Raw genomic sequence first — 13,881 nt, forward strand, 5'->3', positions numbered from 1 at the left:
GTAAGACTGGTAGAACTTCTATAGGGCAATAAAATGATACCATTTTTGTGATCAAGTTCTTGACTGGGTGTAAAATCATACCAGCATATTAATTTCTGCAGGTTAACCTCTAACACTACGGGCCTGTAAACTGTCTGCTCCTTTATTGATGTAGATAGTTAGTTAAATATACTGTGACATTACCCATTATGGGAATATAAGACACATTACTTAAAAGAGGCTCAGCCAGAATTCAAGAGTTAAGGACTTCAAAGCAGCCTTGCATCTGGCCTTTAAACAGCTTGTTCCTGAAGTTTCAAATGAAAGGAAGTTTGTTGCCTGATCACCCAGAGGTGAAAGGGGCTGATGCTTTGACTCAGCTTCCTGCCATTCTGTGAGAAACTCCCCCGGGGGCTAGGGTAGCAGGGGCATCTAGGCCTAGACTGCTAAGCTCCTTCCAAACAATTTTTGTCTGATTATACAATGGTCTACTGGTCTGTGTTGGGAAGTTTCCATTGTCCATGCACCATCTCCTTTGTCACTTCCCTCTCTCTTCTGATGGAACATCATATTCTCAGTGTCTCAGTCCCAAGCTTCAGCAGTCCTTGGCTCCTGCTCCCCATGTGGAAACAGCTACAGTGCACTGGAGATTGATTTACCCCGCAACGTGTATGACCTCAGCCCCCTTTGTTCTAGTCCCATTTTTACCATGCTGCCATTTCAGATGAAGAAACTAAGGCCCAAAGAAGTTGTGACTTTCTGAAAACCATATTGCAATGCAAGCCAGGCCTCTGACTTCAACTGTATGAGCCTCTTCCCATGAGATCACCTTTCCTGAAATACAGTCAGCCTTATTGTTCCTCACCATCGTGTATGGTCCCTGGCTACCTCTCCAGCTGTATACATACTGTGCTTTTTTTATTGTACTGCACACCAGCTAAACTGAACACTTTGCTGTTCTTCAGTTGCAGCCCTCACTTAGCTGACTTCACCCTTTGCTGGAATTATTCCTTCTCCTAAGAACCCACACTCACATACAATTTCCCTCACACCCAATACATTTCCTGTGCTATTGAAGACCTTCTAATTCTTCCTGGTCTTCTCAAATGTAACATTTGAATCTGCTCTTTATCCTACATCCATGGTTGTCTGGGTGAACCTTCTATGAAATCCTTATGAGTTCAAGATTCTTCATCTAACCAGGGACACAGGGATTGATTGCTGAACACTTACAGATTTGAACTACAATTACGTTACTTTATTTCATTGTTATGATAGTAAAGAGGTGAGAGTAAATTTGTATTGTAGTTTGACAACACTGTTGGTCCAATATAGAGAAGCTCATGTGTGTTTTGGCCCCCCCTTCATGAAAACAATATATTTTTTTGCTTCTTCATGGATTTCCTTCCTTAACGTTTTTTTTCTCCAGTTGTCCAAAAGTTTCCTGATCCTTAGCTAAGAGAATTTAGAAAAATAATACATTGATACCACATTTTGATCAACTGGGAGAGTACAGTGTAACCCACTTTTTTGGGTTTAATTTGTAGTTATTAACAGCTTCAAAGTGTATATTGTGAATTATAGTTTCAATAGAATGGACATATATTATAAGTCAAGTTTCAAAGCACCAGGGATGGGCAACTAACTTGGTTATTTTATTATGCAATGATATACTAAAGCAGAATGTAGTGCACAGCACTAGCTGTAAAGACCTAATGCTTCCAGCTTATTATGTCTACATGCTTTCCAAAAATAATTAATTAACTGTTGAGAGAGATAGGTAGAACATCGTGTTAAAAGTAGCAGTCCTTTTAAGAAGAGAAATAATATTTCATTATGGGAAGGAGATATTGTTTTGTATTTGCAGTAACCAGAGGCGCCTTCTAGCTGTGTCCTTGCATGGTAGAAGGGGGTGACCACCTCCCTCTGGCCTCTTTTATAATGGCACTGATTCCATTCATGAGGCTTCCGCCCTTAGGACCTAATCACCTCCCAAGCTCACTTCCTCCAAATGCCATTGCCTTGGGGATTAGGATTTCAACCTGTGAATTTTGGTGGTTCAGAAGCATTTAGACCATAGCACTCAGTCTCCTCATCTGTTAAATGGGGATAGAATCTACACCAATAAAGGAGCAGACAGTTTACGGGCACTGGGAGGTGTTTTATGCATTTAGTCTCCTCTGTGGATTAAAGGAGACTAAATGCTTAAAACACCTCCCAGTTTCTCACCCAAGTTCTTGCTAAAAAAGAAGGACTGCTCTTCTTGCAAGTCCTCTGACCTAACACTGCAAAGGGGAAACAAATAGCTCTTTAGTGTCGTGCTTGCAACAGAGTAAGCTAGCAAATATAATTATGTAATGACTTTTTGATGCTTTTAAGTAAATTGCCTCTTATAAGAAATTTTGTAGTTTCCTTCTAAGTTTTAAAACACTACTCAAATTTACTATTTTAATAAAAACTATAAAAGAATACAAAGTATACCAATATTTTAAACTTTGATTTTATTTAAATTTTAAGGAGACCAAATATTGTGTATATATTTTTGCAGTAGAAAATACCACATAGATATGAATCATGGGCATATTATGTATGACTGACATTGCACATGAACTGTGATCAGCCTCACCGATGTCTCTTTAATAAAAAATTGTTTTAATACAAATATTCTCAGTACAAAATTGGTAATATAAGTATATGCTGCATTTTTTTTTTTTTTTTTTTGGTGAACAGTCAGGAAATGTAGTGTTTTCAGTGGGCTAATCTAAAAGATATACTGAGAGAGAATGTTTTTAAAGCTAGATAAAATGATATGGCTAACATTTGCCAAATGTTTGGCAGTTAATAACCTTTAAATGAAGAATAAAAATACACTTTGGGAGGCCGAGGTGGGTGGATCACTTGAGGCCAGGAGTTCAAGACGAGCCTGTCCAGTGTGGTGAAACCCTGTCTCTACTAAAAATATAAAAGTTAGCCAAGTGTGATGGTGCATGCCTGTGGTCCCAGCTACTTGTGAGGCTGAGGCAGGAGGATTGCTTGAGCCCAGGAGGCAGAGGCTGCAGTGAACTGTGATCATGCCACTGCACTCCAGCCTGAGTGACAGAGCGAGACCCTGTTTCAATTTTTTAAAAATGTAATAAAAGGATGAGTATTCAGAATATCTAAAGAGCATTTACAAATCAATAAGAACAAAGAACTATGGATACAAGCAAGAAATTTACCAAAGAAGTACAGCAACCTCACTAGCATTTAGATAAATACAAAAACAATCAGATTGGCACGGTGGAAAAGTTTGATAATATATATTATTGACTGAGGTGTAGAAAAATGGATTCTTTTCTGGTCAGAGTGTAAATTGACTCAGCCACTTAAAAATGTATTTGTTACAATGTATCCTTGGGTCCAGCTATTTCACTTCACTGTATCTACCCTAAAATAACTCTTGTACTTACGCACAATGAGGCATGCCCGTGTATATTCACTGCAGCATCACTTATTATCATGAGAAATTGAAAGCAAAGGAAGTGTCCACTAAGACAGAAGTGGCTATGTAAACTACAGTGTGTCCAGGACACATAGTAGTCTTCAGTGGTTACAGAGAATGGACTAGAACTGCATGTGTTGATAATAAACAATCTCTATGATAGACTAAGTGAAAAAAAACAAATTGTACAACAGTTTGTGTGATGTGATGTGTCACTATTTTTTTACAAAGGAAGGGAAGGAAGGAGGGAGGAAAGAAGGGAGGAAGAGTGCAAGGGAGAAAGAGAGGAAAGGAGGAAGGGAGGACGGACAGACTACTATAGATTTTCCATAATAGTAGCTTTCAAACGCTTGGAAATGACTATCAATAGAAAACACATTTTATGTCTTGACTGAGTGGACCCTTCCAATGTACTCTGAAATTTTAAAATCTAGTTCCGATTCATTTGATATCATTTTTCAAAATGCTGATCATGACTCATTAAAACTGGCTTCAGGACTCAAGTATGGTTTGAAAAATACTGTTTTGAAGTATACATTTATGTATGTAAATGGATAGAAAAGTGAGTGGAAGTCAACACAACCCTCTGATATCACAGATTATTTCTGGGGAGGTGGCTGTGATGGGTGGTGGCTCCTGGGAGCCTTGAATCTCATTTGTAATACTAACATTTTTGTTTGTTTGCTTGCTTGTTTTTATAGGGGCATGCGTAATTAAATATTTTTAACTTTATTTTTTAATAACTAAGTAATCAAAAGTATTTCCAAAAGTCAAGGATGTATTGGGATTGTGAGGGTAGTGGTCAAAGGGTCTCAAGAAAAATAATTTTTAAGTTAAAAAAATTGCATAGTTGATTAATTCAGAAGGCAGACATACTAGCTAACTCTTTGTTTTTGTATTTAGGGCCACAGATGGGCACATTCTTGTGGCAAGGTAGAGTCAAACCTATGTGATATCCCATTCAAAATGTCGTCACAGACCTAAGAACTCTCTGCCATGTTGTGAGATTTTAACTCATTACCTATGAATGTTGCATCTACAAATCAAAAACATAAAGTAGTTAGTATAAAAATGATTTTAAAAAATCAAGCTCTCCATTTTCAGAAAATGCAAAGTTAATTTTTCTGTAGCAGTAGCAACTTGGTCATGTTACACACTGTCTAGTATTTGGTTTGGGTCTAGACAAACAGTTACATTTTAAGAATTATTTCTCCAAGAAGCACTACTGTAGAAAATATGGCATGTGTATACTTGGCCATCTCCACAAGATGGAGCAGACAACTCCCGCTCTCTGTTTTCTATTTTAGAGCTACATTAACTCTTTCTATTTGCCTCTTTACATTTTTATCCCAAGGGTATTTATTAAACCTCATATTAATAATCAAATAATTCATATTAAAAGGAGTAAACATTGTGTCCATGGGATGGAGACTCTTTAAATTTCAAACATTTAAACAAGGTATTAACTGCAGATGAGCTAGAACTAGATTATTTCTTGTGCTAAATTCTAAACTAACTCAGTAAAGATATCTGTAAAGAAAGTAGTATTTCTTTGAATGTTTATATTTTTTTTTGCATTTTATGTCTTAAATATACATTTTCATGTGCTTACAATAAAACAAGTTGACTCTTTTAAATGACCACATTGAATGTTCTCTTTAAATGTCTTGAAAACAAAATATTTATGGTAAAATATGCAAGCTTTCTCAGGAAGTGCTTATAATAGAAGCATTTTTAAAAATGTTTAGCTGTTGTTAAAGCAATGACTATACTCATGTTTAACTTCATAGTGGCTCAATGTTGTGTGAAGGGAAGAAAAGAGGGTCTTTGGAACTTTCAACTTTTTTTCTTTTTTAAAAGGAAATTGGCAAGAGAAGTTTTATGTGGAAAGCACACTCTAGGTTAAGGGGAGGAAAGGAAAGAAAGAGAAGGAAGAGAAAGGAAGGAAGATAATGCACATCACATAACTGAAGTCTCTTTGTTTTATCCATTGTGGTTCTGTGGGTGAAAAGAGGCAGAGGTGGCCTTGTAGGTAATCTAGAGAAAAGAGTCATTCCTTTAAATAGTTTTATAGTCCTCAGGTTAAGAACAGACTGTGGCTATGACAGAGGATGCTGGGAAAGCAACTAATATGTAATTTGACACCAAATTAGTCTGAAAACTGTGAAGGTGGTGTGGCTGTATGATGATAATTCAGGATAAATTATGAATGTGCCCTACTTAGACCTGGAGAGAAATCTATGTGAAAATTATAATTTGTAATAATCAAAGGCTTGAAAGTTATTTAATTCTAGCTAAAAGAATTTTCATTTTTTTTGCTCTGTAAGAATGTCTGTTCAGTGATTGCATTTCATAGTTTTGATAAAATTAGTCTTAAAATATGTTATGGAGGGCATAATGAATTTAAAAGTTAAAAGCATGATAGCCTCTTAACTATACATGTCTGAAGCCTGGCTTTTCAGTGGCTACTGAAAAAGCCCTTTTCAGTGGCTACTGAAAAGGCACTGCTGACTCCTGATGGCAGCCTGCTGTAACTGCCAGCAAAATATCCAAGTGATGAGCAGTCTTTCAAATGCTATTATAGATAATATCATTGTGTTACTTAGAAGTCTGAGAAGTAAAGGGAAGATATTTTTTATTCCATGTCATAAAATATTGAAGTATTACAGGGTCTCCGCATATTGTCTCATTGATAAGGTGAAGTCTTTGCTTTAAAATTTGTGTTAGAATTTTACTTCATTTTTTCACTAATGTAACTTTTGAAAGAGAACTTGACTAACTACAAAATTTATCACTCACAGCATCGGCAGGAATTGCTGTGTCCCAGAGGAAAGTGCGTCAGATCAGCGATCCTATTCAGCAGATATTAATTCAGCTGCACAAAATAATCTATATCACACAGGTCAGTGTTCTAGCTTTTTATTTCTTTTTCAACTTAAATGCAAGTTTGGTGCTAATATTGCTGAAGAACTATTTTGGAGGACTTTAGATTGAATACTTGTTCTTATCCTCCCCAGCTACATACATGTGGGGATACTTTAGTTTAGCAGCAGAGCTGGGAAGGCAGTAGAGTAAAAAAGCAAATATATAGGATTTTCCCTATGATTCCTAACATCCTCTCTTACTGTTAGTGCCCAAACAAACCAAACTTCAACATAAATGGCCCTCCTGTAGGGGTGAAAGTGGAGACGGAGTTGGGATTCTTTGCTCTTAAGCAGCTTTACTATAGCAAAGAAAGAGGAAAATAGTGCCCACACATTAATTCTGAGAATGCTAGGTTGAAAATAAGACCTTTCAGAGAGTGAAAGCCAAAACCACACAAAATCCAGAATTGTTAAAATTTTCTGCTTGTAAATCTCAGTGATTCCTAGCATTGAGAAAATAATCAGTCCTAAAAAATGGCTGTTAATTATTGACAGAAATATGTCTAGAAATAAACAACTTGAAGGCTCTGTTATATATGGTTAATAAAATTTTTTTTAGACAAAGAAGTGCAGAAGACCTTTGGACATGAAAGTCACTATTATTTTGAAATCTAAAATTGTATATCTTACGTGGTTTATTCATTCATTCACTCACTTGACATAAAATTATTAGGTGCCTACTATGTGCCAGATGCTATTCTAGGGACTTGAGATACATCCACGAGCAAAACATAAACATTGCCTTGCTCTAGATTCAAAGAACCAATGGGGGATGCTGTCAGCTGCCAGTTGTGCCAATTCCAACTAAATATTCAGATACTGAAGAGAAATACCACAAGTTAAATGGACCAACTGGGCCCATTGGGCTCATATTCCATTTAACTAACCCCCATCCCTACCCAAAACATCCCAAAACAAAAACTCATTAAAAATGGCTTACCACAGTAACATGATAAGACTCTAGGAATCTTGATGTCAGTTTGCAACCAGTGTCTAGTATTTGCTGAAAGCCTGTGTATTTCCTTTTCCCCAGTAAACAGTCACTCTAGTGAATGGCTGCAGTTCTCCTTGGGGGAGGTTTGGAGGAAAATTTATAGTGTGCACTTGTAGTAATATTTCAGGGCCCTTCCTCAAGGGGTCCCAGCTTTCCACTTAATCAAGGGGCTTTGAGTCTTTGAATTGACTTGCATCTGGAAACTGTGTGAGAGGCTATAACTCTCCACTGTAGCAATGGCAACTTAGGGCAGGTTTCTGTCTACCACACCTAGATATTCTTTTCTGTTAAACTGATCAAGGAATACTTTAATAGGCAGTCCATCTATTTCTTTTCCAGGAACACCCTAGTCAACTAACCACCACCAAAGATCTCTGTAGGCTAAGGCATTCTAAATAATAGTACCTCCCTGCTGCCCTTTATGGAAGATGCTCTCAGTTTGCTGTTGGTGGTCAAGTGCTGTCAGTTGGCCCCTGCCAACTGGATACATTGAAATCATGTATTGTTCGGTGTCATACCTGGCCTCCAAAGGAGAGCAACCACAGGGCTTTTCAAGGATGCTGGTGCTCCCCTCTCCAATGTATTTCTCAATGTCTTAGTGAAAGGAGTGGCTTCTGGAGGTTCTTGCTGAATGTGGTTGGGGAGTGGGTGTGCAAGTCACACATGGTAAATCTACCCCAATGAGCCCATCTCTCTGAGCCTTTGAAATCACCCTTCACATGCCAGAGAAGCTCTGGCATTTTACCCTCATCAAACACAGACCATGGTTAAGTACAAGTTTTAGTCAAACAACCAGTTAAACTACTTCCAGCTGCATGAACTAACATGTGAAATCTGGAATCTGTAGTATGTGTACCCATATCAATGAATTCAGCCTGATCTAGTGCTATAGTTTTTACCCTTCTTGGCCTACCCTTCTTAGAATCCACTCCTGTACATGTTTTCTGGGTTGCTGCTGAAATATAATAGCAAAATCTTGTAATTCTTTTCCTATTTCATACTGGGTCATGGTGTACATGAATTCCCCTGGATCATATTGAAATAGGACCCTAGTTACAGATTTGACCCTCATTGTGTTGGGTCTTATGAGAAAATGAACATCCCTTTTAAAGACATTTGTCCTAGATGAGGTTATGATAGGGTTTTCAAGCAAAGAAAGGTTCATCTTTTCAGACACAGAGTGGCAAACTATTTTTAATTGCTATGAAGGCTCAGAGTGACCTTGGTTTTAGGATTGTTAGTTTTACTTTGCTGGTCTCAATAAGATGTTCCTATTCCAAGTTTTAGACTTCTTTTTTTTCTAACTTTCACATGAGAAATTTGATAACGTGTGACTTCATCCGACCTTGTAATTTAGTAAGCTGCTCGATTAAATTTCGATTATCAGCCATATCAGCACTGTAGCAGAAAAAACAATGGATTATTTTAGGGCTATCATGGGATCTTTCCACGTCTCAGACCATGACTTGAGCTGAGCTGTAAAGGACCCAAGCTTGTCATTTTCTTTCTGTAAGTGCTCCAGTGCATTCAAAAGAATCCATTCTGTGCCATAGTCCTTGTGTTCTTCATTACTGTGTACCAGTCAGGAACAGCAGCTATTTGGGCTTCCAAGGCACCTGCTTCAGTTGGCGCTTCATCAGGATAACCTGATTAATTGTGATGCAACTGCATGCCATGGATTACTAGCATCCCATGTCCTGTTGGCAACAAGCAAAGGAACAAACAAAACTCAGCACTGGGCTCAGTTCCAAGGGCACAATCAAACCAGTTCCCAAATCCTGTTATGTATGGGCTCTTCTGGGACATTCCTAAAACCTGTATCTGTATCAGTGAGGGTCTAGTCAGAAACCGTACCATAATTTCAACAGGGAAGGTTTAATATAAAGAATTATTAACTATGATGAGTATTATCTACTAAGGAGGGGAAGAGAAATCTAAAGGATGTAGGAAGAGCACATAAAGAAGTAACAACCTCTAGGGCTGAGGCAGAGCACCCAAGAAAGGAACAAATATAGAAGTGGGCACTCCCACACTGGGTTGGGGTCCTGACCTTACTGAAAAGATCAGAAAAATTAGTAAGGTGCTATACTGGAGAAACTTGAAGCGAAGTGTCCCTCTGGGGGACCTAGGCAAGCCCTCCACAGTGAGGTACTATGCCCTGGAACTTGCTGGGAATCAGCACTTGAGGGTGTTGTGCTGGGTAGCACCCTCCATGGGACCAGGGGAGGCCACCCCGAGTCAGGTGTTGCTCCACGGAATTCTCTGGGGAGCTACCTGCAGAACTGGTGCCACTGGATTTGACTGGGGGTTAGCACCAACCTCTAGGGGTCCCACATGTACTGTTTGCTATGAGCTGCCGCAGCAAGGCAATGCAGGAGCATCACTGGAGCCAGGAAACAAGATCCATCCTCCTTCAGCATCCCTCCAGGGCTCTCTTCTGATAGAGCTTAGCATCCTGCTAGATGGCAAGGGAGAAATGTTCCAGTATCACAAGCTGGATAATGAAAGGGTGGACTTGGAGCTGACAGGCTGCTTACTGGCACACTTAACCTAGGGGACTAGACAAGGAACCGCCTTCTTTGGTGTCTCCCTACCTCTGAGTTCTCATTGCTTTCCCTTTAGCCTGGGTAGTCTTTAAGCCTGGGGCTGAGTAGCGAGGGCTGAGTAGCCTGGGTCTTATCTATCAAGTTTTGTCCAAACTATGGTGTTCTTTTTTCTTTCCTGATGGCTGCCTTTTTGAGATGCAAGAGTCTAAAACTGATTACTTTTCTATTTTCTGCTGTCAAGCTTTCTCTTAGGCAACCACAGAATTGTCTAACTAATTACATAAAAGAGGGTGAAGGAGTACAGGGAAATATTGGGGGAAGCTTGATTAATACATCAAAATATAATCTGCCGTATCTATATTGAGTAAAGTGGTTATATTAATGCATGTCCATTTAAATACTGATATAGAAATATGGAAAAAGCATTCTTAACTTTAGCATTATGGAAATAGCTTTAAATAGCTTTTTAGTCCTCTTAACTATTAACTATTAAATTGAGAGAAATATCCTTTGAAATTTAAATATAGTTTTCATATGCCTGTCTTGCTAATTTTTATGTAATAAAAAACTTTTTAATGTATACCATTTTCTTATTGGATTTCAAAGTAGTTTAAAGCAAAACTATTATAAATATCTTATTATTATGCTCTTGAACTGCCAGTGTAACAAATGATTTCATATTTTTTTGGCAGAATGGCATTCCTTGCTACAAGTTCAAATATAACTATTGTGATTTTTAAAATGTATTTCCAGAATACTCTAAAGTTTATGACATTGCACGTAGTCGGGAATGATTCCTCTTTGAGGAAGTTTAACTTATAGTGCTAAACAAAGTCAATGACTTTCAAATAAAAAAGAAAAATACATGTAAATATTATACTAGTGTATTTGCTATAGGTTAAATACCAAGATCAGTTTTCTAACTTTGCTAATTGCAAAGGAAGACTGAAAGTAAGAATGAATTGGAAAACAAACAAAAAGACAATTTTTTCACATATTTATTTACTAGTCAAACTCTCTCAGACTTACACTTGGTAGATGCCCTGAACTGAGGGGCCACATATCTCCTGACAACCAGCAAATGAACTTACAGGGAAAACTTCTTGCTTTTGGTTGGTGGTGGCCTTTTCTGTCTCGTTTCCATGGAGACAGATCAGTGAAAATCATCGAAAAGCAACTATTTTATAAGGCAGGATGTTAAAATCCTTACCTTGCTTTCTAACTGATTTGACTTCTGTTTTTATCAAAACTGAAATGGTAATCTTAAGACCAGCAAGCTAAGAATGAAATCAGTGGTTTACTTCTATTGCTGGAACCCCAAATCTACCTTTGGACATATAAGGTGACTAAAGTACATATGTTACCTTTGAGTATGAGTCTTTATGTGTTATTGCTTAGGTCACACCTGCACAGCCCAATGAAGCACTGGATTTAACTTTATACTTACATTTAGATTGTTTTGTTAAATAGATGCTTTGAAAATCAGGATATATAGCATCTTTTAACAATTAAACATCGGGGCCAGGCACAGTGGCTCATGCCTGTAATCCCAGCACTTTGGGAGGCCGAGACAGGCGGATCACAAGGTCAGGAGATCGAGACCATCCTGGCTAACACGGTGAAACCCCATCTCTACTAAAAATACAAAAAATTAGCCGGGTGTGGTGGTGGGCGCCTGTAGTCCCAGCTACTCGGGAGGTTGAGGCAGGATAGTGGTGTGAACCTGGGAGGCGGAGCTTGCAGTGAGCCGAGATGGCGCCACTGCACTCCAGCCTGGGTGACAAAGCTAGACTCTGTCTCGGAAAAAAAAAAAAAAAAAATCAAACATCAGTCTCCTAGAGAACAGGCAAGCCATTTATTTGAAGCGCCTTTGAATTGCTCATCTTCACAACCACAGTTATTGCCAATGGAAAAAAATGTGGTTCAGAATAGCAATGTGTTGTCCTCTAATGAAAATTATACTACTGACTGTCATTGGTGAAACATTCTGTGTTTTTTCAGCAGTAGTGATAGATAAGACTAGAACCATCCATACCTGCTCATCTGGATCTCCTATACTAATGGCAAGGGTGACCTAGATTTAACAGATATTTAGGATAAAGTTGTATTTCTTAAATTGACTGCCATTTTCAGGGTTTGTAAATTCTAAGAGAAGTGTTATGTTTTGTGTATTTAGTTTGATTAACAGTCTTTGAACATTCTGTTTTAGTATTTAGGGAAATATCCTGTTATGCAGTAATGTCAAAATAACTTTCTAGAAAATAGAATTAGGTACTAACTTAAGTCACTTTTAATCAAATGGAGTCCTGTGAGCAATGGATAGTCTTCTGATGTATTCTTGGAGATACTAGAGAATATAGCAAGTTCTTTAAAAGAATCCACATATTCTTCCATATGTAGAAATCTATATATTCTATTCCAATACTAATATTATGCAAGTTTGAGAAAACCTAGTATAAAACATGCAGATCGGCTTTCATTATTTTATTACTTTGTGTAGTATAGTAAAAACAAGCAAACAAAAACCAAGCTTTTAGGTGTGTGACTTTGAGGAAGTAATTATCTTTTTAAGAGTCACTTTCTTCATTTGTAAGATGGGGGAGCTTATGAGACTACTTGCCTCAAATGGAAGAAAGTATGTAAAAATGTTTGTTTATTTGTTTCTTTATTGGAGATGGATCTTGCCATGTTGCCCAAGGCTGGTCTTGAACTCTCCTGGGCTGAAGCGCTCCTCCCACCTTTGCCTCCCAAAGTGCTGGCAATACAGGCATGAACCACCGTGCCTGGCTGAAAATGTTTCTAAACTATAAAGTGCTATCCTACAGAAATGCTAGTCATGGTGGCATCTGTTCTAGAATAATGGCTGTGCTAGAAGGCACTGCTCAGAAAGTATTCTTGCATGTTACATAATGTCTTTAAGCTCTGACTTCTTCACCTATAAACTAGTACTTGCTTTATAAGTTTGTCATGCAGAAAAAAGTGAGACTGCACATAAACGAGTAGTCATAGTGTCTGGCTCAAATGAATCATAGACATTAATATTCTATTCTTAGTATTATAGTCCTTACGTGTAATATATTATTATGTTTATATCACCTGCAATTAAACTATGTATGAGTCATCATTTTGTGTAAAATTTTAAATTCTTGTATGAAAAAACTTTAAAGATGGGGTGCTGTCCATTGTAATAATTATTCCAGTAAGATCAACAGCTTTCTAATATATATGCAGCTTAAGTTGACTGAATGTTAACTTACTCAAATGATGAGTTTTTGAGGCTTAATTCAGGCCATCAGGAGTAGTAAAAACAATTCTAAGTTAACTAGAGGCTTCTCAAGTTAAATAAATCGCAAGAATTCTCAGAGTACCTGAATTAATAATCTGATACTCATAGCTTCCAGTAGTGGGTTAAGTCCCCTTTGAAGGAGCTGTGAGCCCACTGGTGTTCCACACTTTCAAAAGTTTGTCATAGCAGAGAAGACTCGCTGCCTTTCTGTTTGACAGCCGCTTGCAGTCAGCTGGGCATCAGCTAGAGGGTTCTGGGCCAACACTGCTCTCTGGTGTTTGGTTTGGGGAAGTGGCAACTTTTGGTGCATTACAAAAGGGAATTATCAAACTTGTGCTCTGTCCAGGCACTTTCTGGTCCCCTCATCACTCCATCCCATCTCCCTGCTAGGAATATACATGCACATGCTCCTCGCCTACATGTCTGTTTCTATTCTAAGTTAAATTCGTTTCTCTTTTGCTATTCTCTTTCTCACACAGATATCATTTATACTCATTTTCCTTCTCATCTGTCTTCGATTTGCTCCTTAATGCTGAGAAATCTCTCTCTCTTTCCCTGCACCCCCCTTTCTCTCTTTTCTTTCTCTCTCTTCCACATTTTTTTTAATTTCCTCCTTTCATTTCATGTGAAAGGACAATAATAATTATGACTATTTGCTGGGAGCAGAGGGA

General features: G+C 38.0%; 1 protein-coding gene across 17 annotated transcripts in view; it reads left to right on the forward strand.

Annotated features, from left to right (window-relative positions):
- NEK10 (NIMA related kinase 10) overlaps positions 1-13,881 on the forward strand; it is a 264,785-nt gene that overhangs the window by 222,156 nt on the left and 28,748 nt on the right. For 9 of the 17 annotated variants that reach the window (XM_054479800.2, XM_054479798.2, XM_054479804.2 and 6 more), the window contains one exon: positions 6,262-6,362. In XM_054479800.2, the coding sequence (XP_054335775.1) occupies positions 6,262-6,362 (101 nt within the window). Of the gene's footprint in view, positions 1-4,363; positions 4,394-6,261; positions 6,363-13,881 lie in introns of all 17 variants that reach the window. The other 8 variants (XM_054479795.2, XM_054479803.2, XM_054479809.2 and 5 more) reach the window with 1 other exon arrangement.

This window comes from Pongo pygmaeus, chromosome 2 (assembly GCF_028885625.2).
Source record: "Pongo pygmaeus isolate AG05252 chromosome 2, NHGRI_mPonPyg2-v2.0_pri, whole genome shotgun sequence".
NCBI classification, from domain to species: domain Eukaryota; kingdom Metazoa; phylum Chordata; class Mammalia; order Primates; family Hominidae; genus Pongo; species Pongo pygmaeus.